Here is a 21,642-nt window from a genome sequence, read left to right as displayed (position 1 = left end):
GAATGCCACTCTCAAACTCAATGATAAATTCTATCATATTATGGTCACTCTTCTTTAGGGAATCCTTTACTATACAATTACTAATTAATTCCATCTCATTACACAAAACAAGATCTAAAACAGCCTGTTTCCTGGTTGGTTCCATGACCAATTATTCTAGGAAACTGTCTCGAATACATTCCAGGAACTCATCCTCCAGACTACCTTTGCCAATTTGATTTTCCCAATCCCTCACGATTATTGCATTCCTTTGTTACAAGCTCCTATTATTTCTTGATTATGCATTTGGGGAGGGCTAACAAGGCAAGGGAATACACACTAAATAGTAGGATTCTGAGAAGTGTGGAAAAACAGGGATACCTTGGAATGCATATGCACAGATCCCTGAAGGTAGCAGGACAGGTAGATAAGGTGATTAAGAGGGCATACAGGATGCTTGCCTTTATTAGCCGAGGCGTAGACTATAAGAGCAGCAAGGTTATGTTGGAATTCTTTAAAAAAAACACCAGTTAGGCCACAGCTAGAGTACTGCATACAGTTCTGGTAACCACATTACAGGAAAGATGTCATTGCACTAGAAAGGGTACAGAGGAGATTTACGAGGATGTTGCCAGGACTGGAGAATTTTAGCTAGGAGGCAAGATTGGATAGGCTGGTGTTGTTTTCTTTGGAAGAGAGGACTCTGGAACACCACTGTCACTGCTGGAGGCCACCTGCCTCTGTGAGTGGGCAATGATGGCCTCACTGGAGCCCTGAGTTGCACCGACAATTTGTGATGCTGCCTCCGCAACAGTCGCAGAAAGCTTGTCGATACTCTCTGGGATCCGACCCAATACACTCATGAGCTCAAGGTGCATGTCTGTGTTTTTCCTGGACATTTCTACCAAGTCCAGTTCCATGCCTGCCTGCTGTTGAGCAGGCCTACTTTGCTGACTCACCCTCCGGAGAGCTGGCCTCCGAGATTCCCTTCTCGCTGCGCCTTACTGTAGGCGACTGAGTCTAGGAGTCTCTGACGACTCAAAGCCAAGGAAATTTGGCTCGTCCCCAGATATGCTTCGTTGGATAGGCCAACTGGTGGGCCCTGCAGCTCAGGCATTGCAGCATCATCGAATGCCTCATCATCGCCCCCATGGCCTGATGTCGATGGTTCCCTGGACGCCTGTCGCAGTTGTGGCTATTCTTCTGCAAGCAGAAAACAACAGACGTGTGGTTATCGGCAGGGTGGGGGGCAGGGTAATAGCAGGAAGGTGGCATTGCACATGTACATGTGAAGGCCTGATGCCACTTCATCGTACCTCAATGAAGTCACATCAGTCACACAATCCATTTACATACTCTCACTAACTGAAGGGAGTTCAGCATCGCCCCCGGCAACTGTCCGAGCTGGTGCTCCAATGAGGGCAGACAGCCATTCCTTGATATCTGTTAAGTCCAGGATCTGAGGCGGACCCCCACCTGTACGGCACTGCTCACGTCTGTTGTGTGACAGCTTCGCATGCAATGAGAAAAATAGAAAGGGTTCAGAAAGGGTACACCTCCTGTTGTGCCACATATGCCTACCAAAGTTCAACAGCTGAGACTGTGTGAATGTGCAATTGTCTTCACTTCAATCTGTGTGGATGTTGCATGAGCTTTGTGAGCGATTGGTAGGAGGGGAGAGGGAGATAGCACAGGGGCTGCAGGTGATCTTTATGAAACCCATATCTGTAGTGGGAGTGTATTGTAAGGAAGGTTCTCAATGATTGGGGAACAAGAGGGTATGTGCATCCTTAATTAAGAAGCAATGGTTGGAGAAGTCAGCCTTCAACTTTCTGATGCATTGTGAAACCCACACCACAGGCTGCAAGACTTTGAGAATGGGCAGAAACATGAAAGACTTCACCTAGTGTCTGACATTTATGATGGAAGGATAGCGGGTATAAATAAATGTGAAGGGTACTCACCCTGACGACTCTGGTAAGATCGTTGGAACATTTTGCGGCATTGGGTGCCAGTTCTGGCAACCTTGTCTACCGCAGACACCTCCTGGGCAATTTCATGCCATATCTGTTTGAAAATTGTTGACAGCGGCCTCCCTCCCCCAACTAGTATTAAAACACTCTAGCTAAACGCACGCAGCATTCGAAATAAAGTAAATGAGTTGACGGCACAAATCATTACAAATGGGTATGATTTGGTGGCCATTACAGAAACGTGTTTGCAGTGTGGCCAAGACTGGGAATTAAACATACAGGGGTATCTGACGATTCGGAAAGATAGACAAGAAGGGAAAGGAGGTGGGGTAGCTCTGTTAATAAAGGATGATATCAGGGCAGTTGTGAGAGACGATATTGGCTCTAATGAACAAAATGTTGAATCATTGTGGGTGGAGATTAGAGATAGTAAGGGGAAAAAGTCACTGGTGGGTGTAGTTTATAGGCCCCCAAATAATAACTTCACGGTGGGGAGGGCAATAATCAAGGGCATAATGGAGGCATGTGAAAAAGGAACGGCAGTAATCATGGGGGATTTTAACCTACATATCGATTGGTCAAATCAAATCGCACGGGGTAGCCTGGAGGAGGAATTCATAGAATGCATACGGGATTGTTTCTTGGAACAATATGTTACAGAACCTACAAGGGAGCAAGCTATCTTAGATCTGGTCCTGTGTAATGAGGCAGGAATAATAAACAATCTCCTAGTAAAAGATCTTCTCGGAATGAGTGATCACAGTATGGTTGAATTTGTAATACAGATTGAGGATGAGGAAGTAGTGTCTCAAACGAGCGTACTATGCTTAAACAAAGGGGACTACAGTGGGATGAGGGCAGAGTTGGCTAAAGTAGACTGGAAACACAGACTAAACGGTGGCACAATTGAGGAACAGTGGAGGACTTTTAAGGAGCTCTTTCATAGTGCTCAACAAAAATATATTCCAGTGAAAAATAAGGGCGGTAAGAGAAGGAATAACCAGCCGTGGATAACCAAGGAAATAAAGGAGAGTATCAAATTAAAAAACAATGTATATAAGGTGGCCAAGGTTAGTGGGAAAATAGAAGATTGGGAAAATTTTAAACGACAGCAATGAATGACTAAGAAAGCAATAAAGAAACGAAAGATAGATTATGAAGGTAAACTTGCGCAAAACATAAAAACGGATAGTAAAAGCTTTTACAGATATATAAAACGGAAGAGAGTGACTAAAGTAAATGTTGGTCCCTTAGAAGATGAGAAGGGGGATTTAATAATGGGAAATGTGGAAATGGCTGAGACCTTAAACAATTATTTTGCTTTGGTCTTCACAGTGGAAGACACAAAAACCATGCCAAAAATTGCTGGTCACAGGGATGTGGGAAGGGAGGACCTTGAGACAATCACTATCACTAGCGGGGTAGTGCTGGACAGGCTAATGGGACTCGAGGTAGACAAGTCCCCTGGTCCTGATGAAATGCATCCCAGGGTATTAAAAGAGATGGCAGAAGTTGTAGCAGATGCATTCGTTATAATCTACCAAAAGTCTCTGGACTCTGGGGAGGTACCAGCGGATTGGAAAACAGCTAATGTAACGCCTCTATTTAAAAAAGAGGGCAGACAAAATGCAGGTAACTATAGGCCGGTTAGTTTAACATCTGTAGTGGGGTAAATGCTTGAAATTATCATTAAGGAAGAAATAGCGGGACATCTAGACAGGAATAGTGCAATCAAGCAGACACAGCATGGATTCATGAAGGGGAAATCATGTTTAACTAATTTACTGGAATTCTTTGAGGATATAACAAGCATGGTGGATAGAGGTGTACCGATGGATGCGGTGTATTTAGATTTTCAAAAAGCATTCGATAAGGTGCCACACAAAAGGTTACTGCAGAAGATAAGGGTACGCGGAGTCAGAGGAAATGTATTAGCATGGATAGAGAATTGGCTGGCTAACAGAAAGCAGAGAGTCGGGATAAATGGGTCCTTTTCGGGTTGGAAATCAGTGGTTAGTGATGTGCCACACGGATCGGTGCTGGGACAACTGTTTACAATATATATAGATGACCTGGAAGAGGGGACAGAGTGTAGTGTAACAAAATTTGCAGATGACACAAAGATTAGTGGGAAAGCAGGTTGTGTAGAGGACACAGAAAGGCTGCAAAGAGATTTAGATAGGTTAAGCGAATGGGCTAAGGTTTGGCAGATGGAATACAATGTCGGAAAGTGTGAGGTCATCCACCTTGGGGGAAAAAAAACAGTAAAAGGGAATATTATTTGAATGGGGAGAAATTACAACCTGGGGGTCCTTGTGCATGAATCCCAAAAAGTTAGTTTGCAGGTGCAACAGGTAATCAGGAAGGCGAATGGAATGTTGGCCTTCATTGCAAGAGGGATGGAGTACAAAAGCAGGGAGGTCCTTCTGCAACTGTATTGGGTATTGGTGAGGCCGCACCTGGAGTACTGCGTGTAGTTTTGGTCACCTTACTTAAGGAAGGATATACTAGCTTTGGAGGGGGTACAGAGAGGATTCACGAGGCTGATTCCAGAGATGAGGGGGTTACCTTATGATGATAGATTGAGTAGACTGGGTCTTTACTTGTTGGAGTTCAGAAGGATGAGGGGGGATCTTATAGAAACATTTAAAATAATGAAAGGGATAGACAAGATAGAGGCATTGAGGTTGTTTCCACTGGTCAGGGAGACTAGAACTAGGGGGCACAGCCTCAAAATACGGGGGAGCCAATTTAAAACCGAGTTGAGAAGGAATTTCTTCCCCCAGAGGGTTGTGAATCTGTGGAATTCTCTGCCCAAGGAGGCAGTTGAGGCTAGCTCACTGAATGTATTCAAATCACAGATAGATAGATTTTTAACCAATAAGGGAATTAAGGGTTATGGGGAGCGGGCGGGTAAGTGGAGCTGAGTCCACGGCCAGATCAGCTATGATCTTGTTGAATGGCGGAGCAGGCTCGAGGGGCTAGATGGCCTACTCCTGTTCCTAATTCTTATGTTCTTATGTTCAGATGGAGTGATGTCCACCTCCTTTGCACTGTGTGGACTAAGGTCTCAGCAGCCTCCATTGAGAAACGCCTGACACGCTGCCTGGACTCCTGCTGCTCCATCTCTGCAGAAGTGCCAGAAGTCGGGCGGGTCATCTGTGCATGCACGGAGGCAGCTGCCGCACCCTGAAATAACATCTGCACCCGGGGAAACAAAAATGCGACTGCGCATGCGCAAAATGGGCGCCTCTTTTAACGTCACGATTTTTGGCTAGGGCGCACTAAGTCCATTGTGTAACGTCTGATTTAAAGCCCCTGATCATGGATCCTCATTTTGTGCCAAAATTTCCAGTCGAAGGTGCCTACTTTTTTCAGGCAGTATCGGGACCACCCCGCCACAATTAGCGCCCCAAGATCGGTAAAGCCGAAAATGTGTACTATTACAAATGCCAGTTCTACAAGTTGCAGTGCAACACAAATAAAGAACATATGTGATCCTGAAATGGTATCCTATTGTCCTCTACCCTACAAAACGGGCCTTCTGTTTTCTCTTCCCAACCTCCATCAAAAGTCAAAAATCTGGTGTGTAGGATTTCCTGTTTGAGGAATTTCTGACCGATGATCAGGCTCCTTTCTTTCCTCCATCCTCAATCTTGGATCCTTCCTAGTCCTGTATGCAGCCTTCAGATTCGATTTGGATATGTAAGAATTATGGAAGTGTGGCATAACTCATTTTGTAGAATTTAATTTTGGACTTTTGAAAGATTTTACTTGATGGGTAGCAGACAAAAAGCAAGCATTCAAAGGTGTAGCTTTAATCTGACTCGAATTTGTGAAATTCCATGATGATTAAAATCCATTAGTTGTGGGAATGGGGGATTGGAAAGAATTCATCTGTCAACAGAAAATGATGGATGTTGCTGATGCTATTTTGTAACGTAAAGGATGATGTACATAGTCACTCTAGAACCAGACATGTCGATATAGATCATTGGTGAGTACATAAGAACATAAAAAATAGGAGCAGGAGTAGGCCATCTGGCCCCTCGAGCCTGCTCCGCTATTTAATAAGATCATGGCTGATCTGATCATGGACTCAGCTCCACTTCCCTGCCCGCTTCCCCTAAATCTTTATTCCCTTATCGCTCAGAAATCTGTTTTATCTCCTCCTTAAATATATTCAATGACCAAGCCTCCACAGCTTTCTGGGGCAGAGAATTCCATAGATTTGCAACCCTTTGAGAGAAGAAATTCCTCCTCATCTCAGTTTTAAATGGGCGGTCCCCTTATTCTGAGACTATGTCCCCTAGTTTTAGTTTCTCCTATGAGTGGAAATATTCTCTCTGCATCTACCTTGTCGAGCCCCCTCATTATCTTATGTTTCGATAAAATCACCTCTCATTCTTCTGAACTCCAATGTGTGTAGGCCCAACCTACTCAGCCTATCTTCATAAGTCAACCTCCTCATCTCCAGAATCAACCGAGTGAACCTTCTCTGAACAGCCTCTAATGCAAGTATATCCTTCCTTATATACGGAGACCAAAACTGCACGCAGTACTCTTAAGTGTGGCCTCACCAATACCCTGTACAATTGTAGCAGGACTTCTCTGTGTTTATACTCTATCCACATTGCAATAAAGGCCAGTATTCTGTATGCCTTCCTGATTACTTGCTGTACCTGCATACTAAGTTTTTGTGTTTCATGCAGAAGGACCCCAGGTCCCTCTGTACTGCAGCACGTTGCAATTTTTCTCCATTTAAATTATAATTTGCTTTTCTATTTTTTCTGCCGTAGTGGAGAACCTCACATTTTCCCGCATTATACTCCATCTGCCAAATTTTTGCCCACTCACTTAGCCTGTCTATACTATACCCCTTTACAGATTTTTTGTGTCCTCCTCACAATTTCCCACCCATCTTTGTATCAGCAAACTTGGCTACATTACACTCGTCCCTTCTTCCAAGTCATTAATATAGATTGTAAATAGTTGAGGGCCCAGCACCAATCCCTGCGGCATCCCACTAGTCACTTTGCCAACCGGAAAATGATCCATTTATCCTGACTCTATTTTCTGTTAGTTTGCTAATCCTCTATCCATGTTAATATATTCCTCCAACCCTGTGAACTTTTATCTTGTGCAGTAACCTTTTACGTGGCACCTTATCGAATGCCTTCTGGAAATCCGAATACACCACATCAACTGGTTCCCCCTTATCCACCCTGCCTGTTACATCCTCAAAGAATTCCAGCAAATTTGTCAAATATGATTTCCCTTTCATAAAACTATGCTGACTCCGCTTGATTGAATTATGCTTTTCCAAATGTCCTGCTTCTGCTTCCTTAATAATGGACTCGAGCATTTTCCCAATGATATGTTAAGCTAACTGGTCTATAGTTTCCTGCTTTTTGTCTGCCTCCTTTATTAAATAATGGCGTTACATTTGTAGTTTTCCAATCAGCTGGGACCACCCTGGAATCCAGGGAATTTTGGTAGATTATAACCAATGCATCCACTATCTCTGCAGCCATTTCTTTTAAGAACCTAGGATTTAAGCCACAGGTCCAGGGGACTTGTCCATCTTTATGCCCATTATTTTACCGAGTACTACTTCATTAGTGATAGTGATTGTATTAAGTTCCTCCCTCCTTATAGCCCCTTGATTATCCACTATTGGAATGTTTTTAGTATCTTCTACCGTGATACAAAATATTTAGTTCACCGTCTCTGCCATTTTCCTGCTCTCCATTATTAATTCCCCAATCTCATCTTCTAGGGGACCAACATTTACTTTAGCCACTCTTTTCCTTTTTATGTACCTGTAGAAACTCTTTTATCTGTTTTTATATTTCGTAGCATGGTACATAGGGTGTTCCTGCCCGAAAAGGTTTGCATACTGTTCACAATGCATTCCTGTGTCATTCACAATAAAAATGACAGGGAATATGAAGGGATGAGATCATATAAATTAATGTCCGAGCAAAAGTAATGTTGACAGGTGGAGACGTTGCACTTAGTGTTATTACAAGAAATTGTGTTTGGATGATCATCCACAAATGATTTTATGTTGGTAATCAGATGTTCAAATAAAATTCCTTTTACCTTGTGTACTTTCTCTGATTACTGATCAGTCTCTTGTGGGGCTGCACACTAGCTGTGAAAAGCCAAGTGAAATCTTCATATCAAATGGGGTTGGAGGGTGGGGTTAAATGGGCCAGGGCAGAGGGAGGATTGTAACAAAGCAAAGGCAGCCAGAAGAGGTCAAGTGGAAGGTAGAGAAGAGTTGGTGGAGTGAGGGGGAGGGGGGGCTGGGGCTGGAGGTGAAGAGGGAAGGTAGAGCAGGGATAGAGGCCACGGGGTTGGGTGGGTGGGGGGAGGGTGAGGAGTACACTTTGATTTTCTCTCACATTTTGCAAATTGGGAATTTCTACCATCTGCTTAATCCATGCCTTTGAACTAATCTTATGTGATGTAATGCAATTCATATTGTAAACAATTTAATATACTACAGAATCTTTAAATCTTCCATGTCCATGATGTTACTTGATGTAGTCAATGGATTTATTTTTAACAGGAGCCATTGGATCAAAATTACTTTGGTAACTATTTGTCACGGCCAGAAGTGAGGAGCTCTATTCATGTGGGAAATCTGGCCTTCCATGATGGATCAGAAGTGGAGAAACATCTGTTGGAGGATATTATGCAATCAGTGAAGCCATGGGTAGCCATGTTAATGAATAATTATAGGGTAAGAGTCACTTCTGTAGCGATAAGGTCAGCATAACAATTCTCAAAATATAAATGTTGGTATATTTATTATGGAATTATAGAAACTGTTCTTTGTGAGTACAGCCCCCATGTTTTGGCTAAATTGTAGAACATAATAGTGGTGGAACATAAAACAAGAACAACAATAATTTGCATTTATATTGCACATATAAAAGTATTCCAAAATGCTTCACAGAGCTTTAATGAAAAAAATGACTACTGAACCAAAGGAGGATATATTTGGAATGATTATTAAATGATTGGACAAAAAGGTGGGTTTTTAGGTGGGCCTTAAAGGAGGAATGGGAGATGGAGGTAGAGAAGTGGAGAAGTTTAGGGAGGGAATTCCAGCACATGGTATCGCCAGCAGAAGCCATGTCTGCCTACGGTTTGACAAAAGGAAGAGATGATGCTCATGAGAATGGAGTCAGAGAAACATGGTGTGGATGGGGCGGGGTGGGAGTGTTATAGCACTGGAGAAGGTTAGAGATATGAAGGAATGAGGCTGTGGAGCAAATTAAACAACAAAGATGAGAATTTTCATTTGACGTGAAGGGGTATTGGGAGCCAGTTTTAAAGCAGGTGAACAGTACCTGAGGAAAGGGAACCATTTACAAAGTTAGCTAACTTGGAGGACAGGAATTAAAGTTGGGTGGTCAACAGATTGGTGGGAATGACGTCAAGTAAGCAGGAGTTGGGCTCATGGATGAGGTAAGCTTTTAGAGGATAGATGGGAGAGAAACTAGAAGTGGAAAGAGATGGGGTCAGGTTAGGCCAGCGGGAGATCTGAGGGGAGTTTTGGCTTAAGTGAGCAAATGGAAGGGAGTAAAACAGTAGAGGTAGCTGAACAGATTGATTCCATCTTGGTAACAAATAAGTGATGAGCTTCTCGAACTTGTTGGAAGTGAGGACGGAGGGTTGGGAAGGAGTGTTTAAAAGACAGATGAACCTACGGTAGTGGTTGGTTTTAACAGAGGGGAGTGAGGTCCAGAAGAGATTGATATGGTCCAGCCAGATCTTGTGATGGATAACTCAGCCAGTTACGTTCAATCTGTGCCTCTTGGACCTGAGGGAACAAAAGTGAGTACCACACTAGGTGTGATGGCCAAGATAGGAGACGCAAAGGTATTGCTGGAGACAAAGGCATCAGGCATGGAGATGAGGGAGTGGTTGAGCTAATTAACAGTTGCAAAAGTATCCTGGTGAATGTCTAGGTAGTTGAGAATTTGATAGTGCAGTTGTAAGTGACTTGGAGGTAGAATTATTCCAGGGCGAGCAAAGACAAGTGGAGTTAGAAAAAGGTAGGGTGATATGGGTGGTTAGGAATACAAGGAAGTGGTCAAAGATGGCATTGTCAGTAATCAAGACCACTAGCGTTGAAGGGTCATGGGAAATGGGGTCAAGTGAGTGGCTGTGAATATGTTTAGTGAGGATAGAAGATGAGTGAATTCAGGGAAGAGAGGGCAAGATAGACTCAGATAGAGATTGAAATCGCTGAGGATGAAGTGTTGCTCCATGCAGAGGCTTAGAGAGGAAAGGAAGGCGGGTTTCTCAGAGTGAAACTTGGAATGAGGGTTGGGGGGCTGGCAGACAATGGGGATTTTAAAGGAGAGACGAGAGACAGGTGAGATGCTCAAAGGAGGTGGAGGTGCCAGAAGAGTAGGGCGAGATCAAGGTTTGACGTGGAGATAAGCGCCACACGGCTATTGTGGCACTTTAGGTGGGACAAGTCGTTAAAAGTGTAGTCGGGCAGGAGGCTTCAATAAGGGGAAAGGTGCTGCCAACTGAAACACATGCATGCATGATGTGTATTAATATACACAAAATCAGTGGTAATATTGGATTATGGTTTGATTTGGTTCATGGTTTTTGTCTTTAAAAGCACAATTACTAATCACTCACGGGTGCATATTTAACCTTTTTGGTTCAAACTAACAAGTGTAGCACAGTTCATATATATTGAAATATACTGGGGAGAACTCCCCTGCTCTTAGTAATATTGTCACGGGATCTTTTACGTCCACCTGAGAGGGCAGATGGGGCTTTCGTTTAACATCTCATCCAAAAGACTGCCTTAGTACTGTACTGAGGGGTCAGCGTAGATTATGTGCCCAAGTTTCTGGAGTGGAATTTGAAGCCACAACCTTCTGACTCAGCAGCAAGAGTGCTCCCAACTAAGCCAAGGCAGACACACAATCTTAATGCTCAGCCTGGAAAATGTTATCGACAAACAAAGAAAGGTGTCTGCGGAGTAATTCAACAGTTATGTTCATGTCATTCTAGACAAGGGTAATATTAATTAAATACTGCAATGGCTGAATATCCAGAATAAAAAATGTTAATGAGGGAGATACACAGCAGCAACGTAGTTCGAATCTAATGCTTGCTACCAACATTAAGGTTCCTTTTGCTTGGGCATTGTTCCCCTTCCCTTCAAAATCACTCTCCTCAACAACAAAAACCACCATCGATCCCTTCAATCTTTCTAACTACCATCCCATTTCTAACCTCTCTTTTCTACTCCAAGTGCTCAAATGTACTTTTACCCACCTCTCCCACAATTCCTATTTTCAAACCCTACAATCTGGCCTGCACTTGCACACAAAACTAAAACAACCGTTTCAAAGCATTTAATTATCTCCTCTGTGACTGTAATCACGGCACACTATTCCTCCTTATTCTCCTTGAATTCTGCAGAGAGTTCAACAAGGTTTGAAAGCACCGGTTAAAATTGCATCGGGATCCCATTGACATAATAGGACCCCAATTTGCATAACTTTATAAGGCTCTTGCCTGCTTTAGGACCTTCTACAGCAGCCTGCAAGCTATCTGTCTTGTCATGCCTGACTCGTTAGGACTACCAATCCATGCTTTTTTTTTCGTTGTGCATCTTTTCATAAAATTCTGCTTCGCTTTTAGATTATTTTGAAGGTCATATTTACCCATTGCAGTCCTGCTATTCATTTTTTTTATTAGTAGTGTTATACTTCATTTCCATATTGCTTAAATAAATTCCTGTTTTTCTTCCTCACTTTTACTTTCCCACTTAATTCTCCCTAGAACCGTTTTCCCAGCCCAAAAATCCCTGTTCTAAAGCCATGTGCATTTGTACTTTTTTGACCTTGGTGTTTGACGTAGTACTAAATCTAAATGATCACTGCAGTCAAATCTTCACTTCCAGAATCCTGTTTGGTTCTGATGGACTGCTAAGGCCCCTGAGAGTTGATGAGGAGTTTTAAAATAATGACATTTCGAATAGGTTAAGCAGAAAATAAAATATTGTGCACATGTGCTCAAAAATTAAGGCAGCCTTTCATGCAAGTCTTCTTGTTCCTGAATGGTAAATTTGATCATTTTAAAACCATTTGCGAGGAAGCATGTTGAAGTGTGTGGTGCTTTTCCTTCTGTTCTTCCTCTCCTGCTTTATAAGGAAGCAACTACTTTCTGTCGCACATGGTAGAGTTTCTCAGAAAAAAATATATTTATTTAAAATGTCTAAACTTACTCAAAGTGATGTTGGGTGGAAACTTGTCAGTTCCTGAAATTAATTCATAGATTCTTATCTAGACTTATTAGGCCTCTCAGGCCTGCAGTGCGTATTGTACTTTAGTCTCTGCCTTGTGTTTAGGGACCACTTGATTATTTCCACATTGCAACATGAACACAACAGCTGTGAGGGGTCTGTTTAAAACACTTAGCAATTGTTCTCTCTTTCAGATACAGTTTCCTAAAGCGTAAGCTAATGCCATTGCATCCAATTTATTGGCTTATTTTAAATGCTTTATGCTGAATGTTTAAATAGTTTATATGGCAGAGGTGGGCTCGCAAAATGATCTGGCAATACGTACGGTGAACTGTCATAATCCAGATTATGAAACTCAAGCAATGAAACTTCTTTAACCTGGGGAAAAGCTGGTTACATTAAAAGTTGGGAACTTACTGGCTTAAAGTTCTAGGGGCCGAAATTTCCCCCCTCCATAAACAGCGCCCTTAAAAGGGAGGTCACACTGTCAACGACTCCATTTTATTGTCGGCCAACTATCAGGTTGGGCCGACAATTATGTCCACGGGTTCAGCCGGGCCACCAAAAGGCAGCCAGGCACCCCCTCTTGGGTACCAGGCCGCTGGCCCGGCTGAAACCCTCCCAGTGTTTGCCACTAAAGTGGCTGCAGAGTTCGCAGCGACCCTCCCCTTTAACTGAAGGGGAGGGATGTTGTGATGCGTCAGCCCGATGCGGCATGTCCAGGTCCCACTGACCTCATCAGCGACGCGCTGACGTCATCAGCGTGGCACTGATGGCTTGGAGCGTCGGCCGCTCCGACCCGCCCGCACTTCTAACCCTCTCCCCACACCAACACCACTCCGACTGGAAACAGAAACCAAAGTGCTGAAAATCGCCAGAATTGTCCGCCTTATGCATTGAGGTGGATGGAGCACCTAAAAAACGGTAGGTACGCCCCGTTTCGGGCAGAGGGCAATTTCAGCCCCCTAGTTTCCTCAGCATGTATTCTGTTCTAATATAGCGGATATTTGTGAATATGGTTTATATTTTCTATTCTGGATTTTCTTTCTTTAGGTATTGATGTATAATGGACAACTTGATATAATTGTAGCAGCTCCTTTAACTGAACGTTTTTTGCTTACTGTGCCATGGTCCAAAGCTGAGGAGTTCAAAAATGCAAAGAGAAACTTTTGGTTCATCAATCCCAGTGACACTGAAGTGGCTGGCTACGTTCGAAAAGTCGGTGATTTTTATCAGGTACTTCTTTCAGTGCTAAATCTTTGAGCGCCCAAAGGTTATTCACTCGCATTGATTTAGTGTGTCTCAATGTTCTAAAAGCAGTTCCTGTGAGTGGAGCTTTACGTACCTTTTCTGTTATCTGCTATTAGCAGAGTTGCTTACTTGAAGGATTAGTAATTACACCATTTGCAACAATCTGTTTTTGAGATTTAATGGCTGCATGAGACATATTACACACAAACCAGTGGCTTTCAGACCAATGCAACTAAAATATTTATTTATAAGTAAATAATGATATGAAGCACAAATTAAGCAAACACAAAGTACAAGATTTGTACAAAGAGGCATACAAGCAAAAGTGCACAATGGAGTTAATTACATTGTGTAGTAATCTCTTTGGATGGATTACGAATCCCTCTTTAGTTTTGGTAGCTCTGGTTACTGGTACTACAAATTCAGTTGGTTACGTTGTCTTTTAATATTATTTATGTTGGAGTATTGCATCACTGACTATGGGAACAAAACTGAATTTTTTGTCTGATCAAGTACTGGAATTTCACTTGGGTGACAAACTTTAGCTTTTAGTATATTGTACATGCATCTCCACACCTGCTAATTTACTTCAATGTAGTTTTCCAAACTCACTTCATCCTCATTGATCTCTATAGGCTTCCATTCCTCATGCATTGAGTTCAAAATCTTTGTTCTCATTTATGAATCCTGCTGTGACCTCACCCCTCCCTACCTTTGCAACCTTTTGTTGCTCTAAGTGCTAATCCATGCCCCTCTGCTCTTCCAACATTGCATCCTATCACCTGCCATAGCCATCTTTCCTCATTAGTCTGGAATTCACTCCATTAGCCTTTACAACTTCCTTGCTTTCTCCTCATTTTCAAAAGCCTATTAAAAACCTAACTCTTCAATTGTGTCTTTGCCACTTTTTCTGTGACTCAGTGGTAGCACTCTCTCCTCTTGAGGCAGGAGGTTGTGGGTTCAAGTCTCACTATGGAGGTTTGAGCTCATAATCTATGCTGACACTTCAGCACACTACTGAGGAAATATTTTACTGTCAGGCGTGCTGTTATTCGGATGAGACTCTAAACCGAGGCCCCATCTGCTCCCTCAGGTAAATCAAATAGAATCACCAAAACGTGTTATCTGTTCATTATCTCATTGTTGTTTTGCACAAATTGGTTGCTGTGTTTCCTATATTACAACAGTGACTAAACTTCAAAAGTATTTAATTGGCTGTAAAACCCTTTGGGACATTCTGAGATCCTGAAATGGGCTATGTAGATGCAAGTTCTTTTTTTCTTTTGGTGCAAAGTTTCAATTTGCTGAACAAATTGAGGATTAAATCCACTGGAATTTTTAATCCGGATAATCGTGAAATTTGTTTAAAATGCTTTTGATAACTTGAGCCCTAAAGCTTCATGTTTAGTATTTTATAGATGATGAATTTCTTTAAACTAAAAGCAGTTTTAGACCAAATTATGCAACACTCAGAAATCTTGTTTCATTACGTTTGTGCAAACTCAGAAGCCCACAAATGCCTCAAAACCCGTCCAGATGACAACAGCCGTGAGACAGGAAGTAGGAAGTTTGAGATTTTTTTTTAAACCGCAAGCAGAATTATGTTTTCACTTTGATAGCGATTTTGCACATATGCAGAGCATGGTATTGAGCGGTGTGGGAAAGGAACCACAACTTGGAGGCTGAATTGAACTTTAAAACATGTAAGGGAGTATCTCCTGTGTTCTGTATATAAGTTCTAGTAACTTTGTACAAACTGAAGTGCAGGCTATCAATGATTAGTACACAGTTTATTACTCCAACCTATTAATGTTGATTTATTTTTGAAAATTCTGATCCAGAAAATTGTGTAAATGAAAAGAAAACAATGTATGTTGCAGATAAATGTGCTCAAAATACAAAGTAGGTCAGTCAGCATCTGTTTTGGATGGAGCATTTCATCAACTATTTATTTTTAAATTGTGTAAAGGGTTGAGTTTAATAGTGCGTTGAGCCATGAAGCATCATCATATCAGTATTAAAAGACTTGAATTTATGTCGCGCATTTCACGACTTCAGGACGTCCCAAAAGACTTTACAGTCAATTAAGTACTTTTGAAATGTAGGAAATGCGCAGCCAATTTGCGCACAGCAAGGTCCCAGAAACAGCTTATTTGATAATAACCAGATAATTTGTTTTCGTGAAGTTGGTTGAGGGATAAATATTGGCTAGGACTGTATTAATAAGTCAGTATTCAATAAAACTACTTGATTTAAAAAATCTGTCAATTGAATCAGGCCATTACTTAATATTACTGTCATGCATTAAGAAAACATATGTCCCTTTTTTTTATTCATCCCGGGATGTGGGCATCGCTGGCAAGACCAGCATTTATTGCCCTTCCCTAATTGCCCTTGAGAAGCTGGTGTGAGGTACTCCCACAGTGCTGTTCGGGACAGAGTTCCAGAATTTTGACCCAGTGACGATGAAAGAATGGCAATATAGTTCCAAGTCAGGTTGATGTGTAACTTGCAGGTGATGGTGCTCCCATGTGTCTGCTGCCCTTGTCCTTCTAGGTAGTAGAGGTCGTAGGCTTGGGTGGTGCTGCCAAAGCTGTGGTAAGTTGCTACAGTGTATCTTCTAGATGGTACACACTGCAGCCATGGTGCGCTGGTGGTGGAGGGAGTGAATCTTGAAGGTGCTGGATGAGGTGCCAATCAAGCAGGGCTGCTTTGTCCTGGATGATGTCGAGCTTCTTGAGTGTTGTTGGAGCTGCACTCATCCAGGCAAGTGAAGAGTATTCCGTCACATTCCTGACTTGTGCCTTGTAGATGGTGGAAAGGCTTTGAAGAGTTTAGAGATGAGACACTCGCCACAGAATACCCTGCCTCTGACCTACTCGTGTTGCCACAGTATTTATGTGGCTGATCCAGTTACGTTTCTGGTCAGTGGTGACCTCCAGGATGTTTATGGTGGGGAATTTGGTGATGGTAATGCCGTTGAATGTCAAGGAGCGGTGGTTAGATGCTCTCTTGTTGGAGATAGTATTGCCTAGCAATTGTATGGTGTAAGTGTTACTTGCCACTTATCAGCCCAAGTCTGAATGTCGTCCAGGTCTTGCTGCATGCGGGCATGGACTGCTTCATTTTCTGAGGAGTTGCGAATGGAACTGAACACTGTGCAATCATCAGCGAATGTCCTCACTTCTGACTTTGACCTTATGATGGAGGGAAGGTCATTGATGAAGCAGCTGAAGATGGTTGGGCCTAAGACACTGCACTGAGGAACTCCTGCAACGATGTCCTGGGGCTGAGAAGATTGGCCTCCAATAACCACAACCATCTTCCTTTGTGCTAGGCATGACTCCAGACAGTGGAGAGTTTCCCCCCTGATTCCCATTGACTTCAGTTTTACTAGGGCTCCTTGATGCCATACTCTGTCAAATGCTGCCTTGATGTCAAGCACAGTCACTCTCACCTCACCTCTGGAATTCAGCTCTTTTGTTCATGTTTGGACCAAGGCTGTAATGAGGTCTGGAGCCGAGTGGTCCTGGCAGAACCCAAACTGAGCATTGGTGACCAGGTTATTGGTGAGTAATTGGTGCTTGATAGCACTGTCGACGACACCTTCCACTACTTTGTTGATGATTGAGTAGACTGATGAGGCGGTAATTGGCCGGATTGGATTTATCCTGCTTTTTGTGGACAGGACATACCTGGGCAGTTTTTCATATTGTTGGGTAGATGCCAGTGTTGTAGCTGTACTGGAACAGCTTGGCTTGAGGTGTTCATCCTATCCAATACTGTATAACAAGCTTCTTAAGAGTTATTTGAAGCAATAAGCCAGTAGAAATACTGTTTAATTCTTTAACTAACCACATGTTTTCTATATACAAATGAGGACAAAAGAAGCAAAACTGAAACAAATATGTTTTAAATGGAAAAATAACCAGGGGCCTGTAATTGTGGATTAACTTGAAGATAATTTAAATATGTTTTGACCCTATCAACAGAAGATTTCTTCTATACTTGTGCCGATGCAGGAGGTTTTCAAGCCAATAAATTTGATTGAAGAGTTACTGGATTTAATTTATATTGATAAATGGCAATAGCTTCTGATTAACATTACTGGAAGACAAATCTATTCCATTCCCCCTCCCCTTTCCTTTATTCTGGGTATACAATCGTCTAATCTGCAAATTTTAGGCTTTTCGTGTATTATTTTTCTTGGCCATTACAGGTAAAATGAAAGCTGGGATATTTTGCTACCAATTGCATTTAGAACACACAACCAGAGTCCTATTCCACTGAAGACTAGACTGCAATCATCTCTGACTCTTTTTAAAAAATAAAAAAAAATGCTGTGGCGGAACAGGATCACCATCTCGTTGGTATTCTCTACACTGCCTTCAAAAAAACAAAGTTGTTTAATTGTAAACTGTTCTGTTACCATGCACCTTTTTATATTAGCCAGTCCACGCCTCTGAATTTCTTCATCAGTAGGGCCCAGGTGTCTTTAAGAGGGGGATGGGGACTAATGCATAAAGCTGGCAGTAACTTTATTTGTTCTCAACTGCCAGGTTAAAATTTGCAAAAAAACACATCATTATCCTGCTCTTAAATTCAACTAAATGCAAAATCCAGCCCATTAACTGATCATATTTCAGATGCTAATTGCATAATTCAACCCTACTTAAACAACTGTTGTACTTGCTATTACAGATAGCTGGCTGGGTAGCAGTTATAGTCCTGACCAGATTGCTATCCCAGTTATCCTGCTCATGAGCTCCATTCAAATGTATTAATCTGTACTGATTTATCTTGTGTGTAAAAGTAGAATTTGGAATTTCTGGGTTTAAGACCCGGCATTGCATTTTCCAGTATCTTTAGCCGGAATTTAGCTGGCAAGTGGTCAACTTGTGGGAAATTAGATTTTCTTTTTTGACAGCAGGTCATGGCGAGAATCACGCTGTTCAGGGACCATGGCTATCAACCTGAGGAGGGAGTTCAGTGGCCATTGCGCCAACTGATTACTTGACAGCTTCAAATGTACAGTAAAAGCTCACACATGACTGTTACTCAGTTTCCTCAGCTACAAGCTGTCTTGTCCATTTCCAGCACAGATTCTGCAGGCTTTCCACTCACTCTCACCTCATTGGAAGAACTCTCTCACCTTTGACAGAATGCTTCTGTCATCTCTGCTTCAGCTCCCATCTATTCCATCAACATGGGTGCCCTTTATACGTTCTCACATTGGTCCTCAGAATCTGATCATGATCAGCACCATCACTAGCAGCATCAGGTACACAAGCAGCATCAACAACACCACCAACCTTCTCTGCAATCACCTGATGCTGCACAGCACAGAGGGCATCAGCACCCGACTACTTTGCTGCCCAGGAGGCCAGGAATGGCCTCACCATGGCTAAGTTTACTTACACTGTACACCCTGGCTGTCACATGATGCGCCAGGTTGGCACCATCACACATCAACACCATAAAGCATCCCTACAATGTCCACGCCATTCCTTTCACACTCACCACCATTGTGGGGGGTACCGTTATGTCTCCCCATTCACTGGAACTCACTAAGCCACTTCCAAAGGTGCACACAGATCTGTCCAAGAACAGAAAGTGTTGAAAATAAAGGTTTCAATGTTTAACAGCACATTAACAGAAACTTTACGTGAACATTGGATAAAAGACCAAAGTGGCTAACTTTGTGTGTTGTTTGTTGGTATGATTCCACTAGGATGAGGGTGAATGAGGGGTGGCTAGTGAGATGGGGATGTGCCAATGTAGATACAGAGAGAGAGGGATGGGTGGACATGTAAGGTAAGTTGGTGTGAGTAAGGATGTGCAGGAGTAGGGTAGGGAAGGCAGAGTGATTGGGATGTGATGAGAGGCATAGCAGAATGATGTTTGAGTGTGGCTTTGTACTAATGTTTCGTGATCTAATGAGATAATTGAAAGGTTTGCACCACTGCACCCATGTCCTCCTGACCACATCCCTGCTTGTGCCCTCCTCTGCAATGTGCAATCAGGTTGTGTTGGTGTCCTGGGGAGGTGTCTTCCACCCATTGGAAGGGAAGAGGATCTCCCAGTGTGCATACGGAGGGAGTTATGGGAGAGCCTGGCTGCAGCCCAGCACCTCTGTGCTGTCATTGTCAATGTTTGCAGCACTTCAGTACTGTCGAACACTTGACAACACAAATGTTAAAAGAAAGATGGCTGTGTTCCCTTTAAGGAAACCGGCTGATGACGTGTCATTAAATGACTTCACCAGACCTGCTTCCTCTAATTGGCTCGGGTAACATGCTGGGCAGGCTTAGCAGCCCTAGCTACTGAAAATCATTTTCCAGAGCGGGATGGAGACAGCAGTGGGGTCGGAACCCACCATCGATGTCGGCTGCCACAAATCCGCCCAGTTCAGGAAAATCACGGCCTTTATCTCCTGCATTCCCCCAGTCCTTTGGATTTTCTAATAGCCGCACATAATGGAAGAGATAAAGTGGTGCAAAACAACTATTTAGTGCTTTTTCAAGCTCATGGCTGATACCCCTTGTTTATCTCTTTATTTATTTACTTTCTCATTCATCCCTCACACATAGGCCCAATGTTCAGCTTTTCAGTGTTTCTCCAGTGTGGCTGCAGGAGTGTGCAAATTTCAGTCATTGCTTCCTTTAGGAATCTAAACAGATCCAGATAAGAGACACAGGACATGTCTGAGCTGCAATTTCACCTGTGTTTTATACCTTCTGTGATCTTCATTCTTTAAAACCTGCAAAAAGCCCATATGAATACTGGAGCTGGAAAGGAATGAACTCTCTAACGACAGCTGTACAATTAGTCAGTGACAAAAGGTACAGTACAGCTTTAAAGAACTATCTGGAAGACCAGCAAGCTTCAATAACTTATTTTGTTCAACAAGGCCAAAACAATGCAGAAATGATCAACTGCTTAGAGACACAACAATAACACAATGTCCCTTTAACATCAAGGAACCAACTGAAAGAAACAGGCCTTCATAGCAGCATCTGATTTAATGAAAGTGCCTGGCCTAGCGGCCATTGCTTTCCTCTGATTGCATCATAGGGAGGGACCTTCGTTTAAATAAATTTGGAGAAGACCACATTGAACCTTGGGCTCTAAGCATGCACTGTGCATGCCCACTGCATTAGGACACTTAAGTGGGCCTTAGATCTTCACATCCAGTAATGCAAGGCTTGAGCACCCACTGTGCTGTAGACACAAGTAATCACATTATTGGCCCCATGAAGAATTTTTGTGTTTTTTTCCCCAGATTTTAGTCTCAAACTTCAAACATTGGAAACCTAGTTTATATTTCTTTTAACCAGATCATAGCTGCAATTTAAGAAAAATGCCTAGCTAACATTGCAGGTGGATTTTGGTGCAGTAACAGAGAATGGTAGGACATGAGCTCAAGTCTGTGATTTCACACATAGTAGCGTTAAAATCATAGCCATGACACTATGAGAATATGCCAAGCAGAGGCCAGGTGCTACAGAAAGATGAGAGTTGTCTTTAATTCATCCTGAGGTATGGGCATCACTACCAATGCCAGTATTTATTGTCCATCCCTAGTTGTCCTCGAGAAGGTGGTGGCAGAGGTGCTCCCACAGTGCTGTTTGGTAAGGAATTCCAGGATTTTGACCCCGTGATGATGAAGGAATGGCGATATATATCCAAGTCAGAGTGATGTGTGACTTAGAGGGGAACTTTGAGGTGATGATGTTCCGATGCACTTGCTGCCCTTATCCTTCTAGGTAGTAGAAGTCGCAGGTTTGGGAGCTGCTGTCGGAGAAGCCTTGGTGAGTTGCTGCAGTGCATTCTATAGATAGAGTACACACTGCAGCCAAGGTGCGAGCATGGTAGAGGAAGTGGATGTTTAAGATGGTGGATGGGCTGATAATCAAGCGGACTGCTTTGTCCAGGATGGTGTCAAGCTTCTCGAGTGTTGTTGGAGCTGCACTTATCCAGTGGAGAGTATTCCATCACACTCCTGACTTGCGCCTTGTAGGTGGTGGAGAGGCTTTGGGAGTCAGGAGGTGAGTCGCTTGCCACAGAATACCCAACCTCTGACCTACTCTAGTAGCAACATCATTAATGTGGCTGGTTCAATTGAGTTTCTAGTCAACAAACAAG

General features: G+C 42.8%; 1 protein-coding gene across 2 annotated transcripts in view; it reads left to right on the top strand.

The window, feature by feature from the left end:
- The window catches only part of cpvl (carboxypeptidase vitellogenic like), a 127,187-nt gene that overhangs the window by 80,277 nt on the left and 25,268 nt on the right, over nt 1-21,642 (top strand). For both annotated transcript variants that reach the window (XM_070880836.1, XM_070880835.1), the window contains 2 exons: nt 8,530-8,703; nt 13,300-13,482. In XM_070880836.1, coding sequence (XP_070736937.1) covers nt 8,530-8,703; nt 13,300-13,482 — 357 coding nt within the window. The remainder of the gene's footprint in view (nt 1-8,529; nt 8,704-13,299; nt 13,483-21,642) is intronic.

The sequence above is a fragment of the Pristiophorus japonicus genome, chromosome 5, assembly GCF_044704955.1.
Source record: "Pristiophorus japonicus isolate sPriJap1 chromosome 5, sPriJap1.hap1, whole genome shotgun sequence".
Classification (NCBI taxonomy): domain Eukaryota; kingdom Metazoa; phylum Chordata; class Chondrichthyes; family Pristiophoridae; genus Pristiophorus; species Pristiophorus japonicus.
Note: the sequence above shows the minus strand (reverse complement) of the source record. Positions and strands in the feature narration are given on the sequence as shown.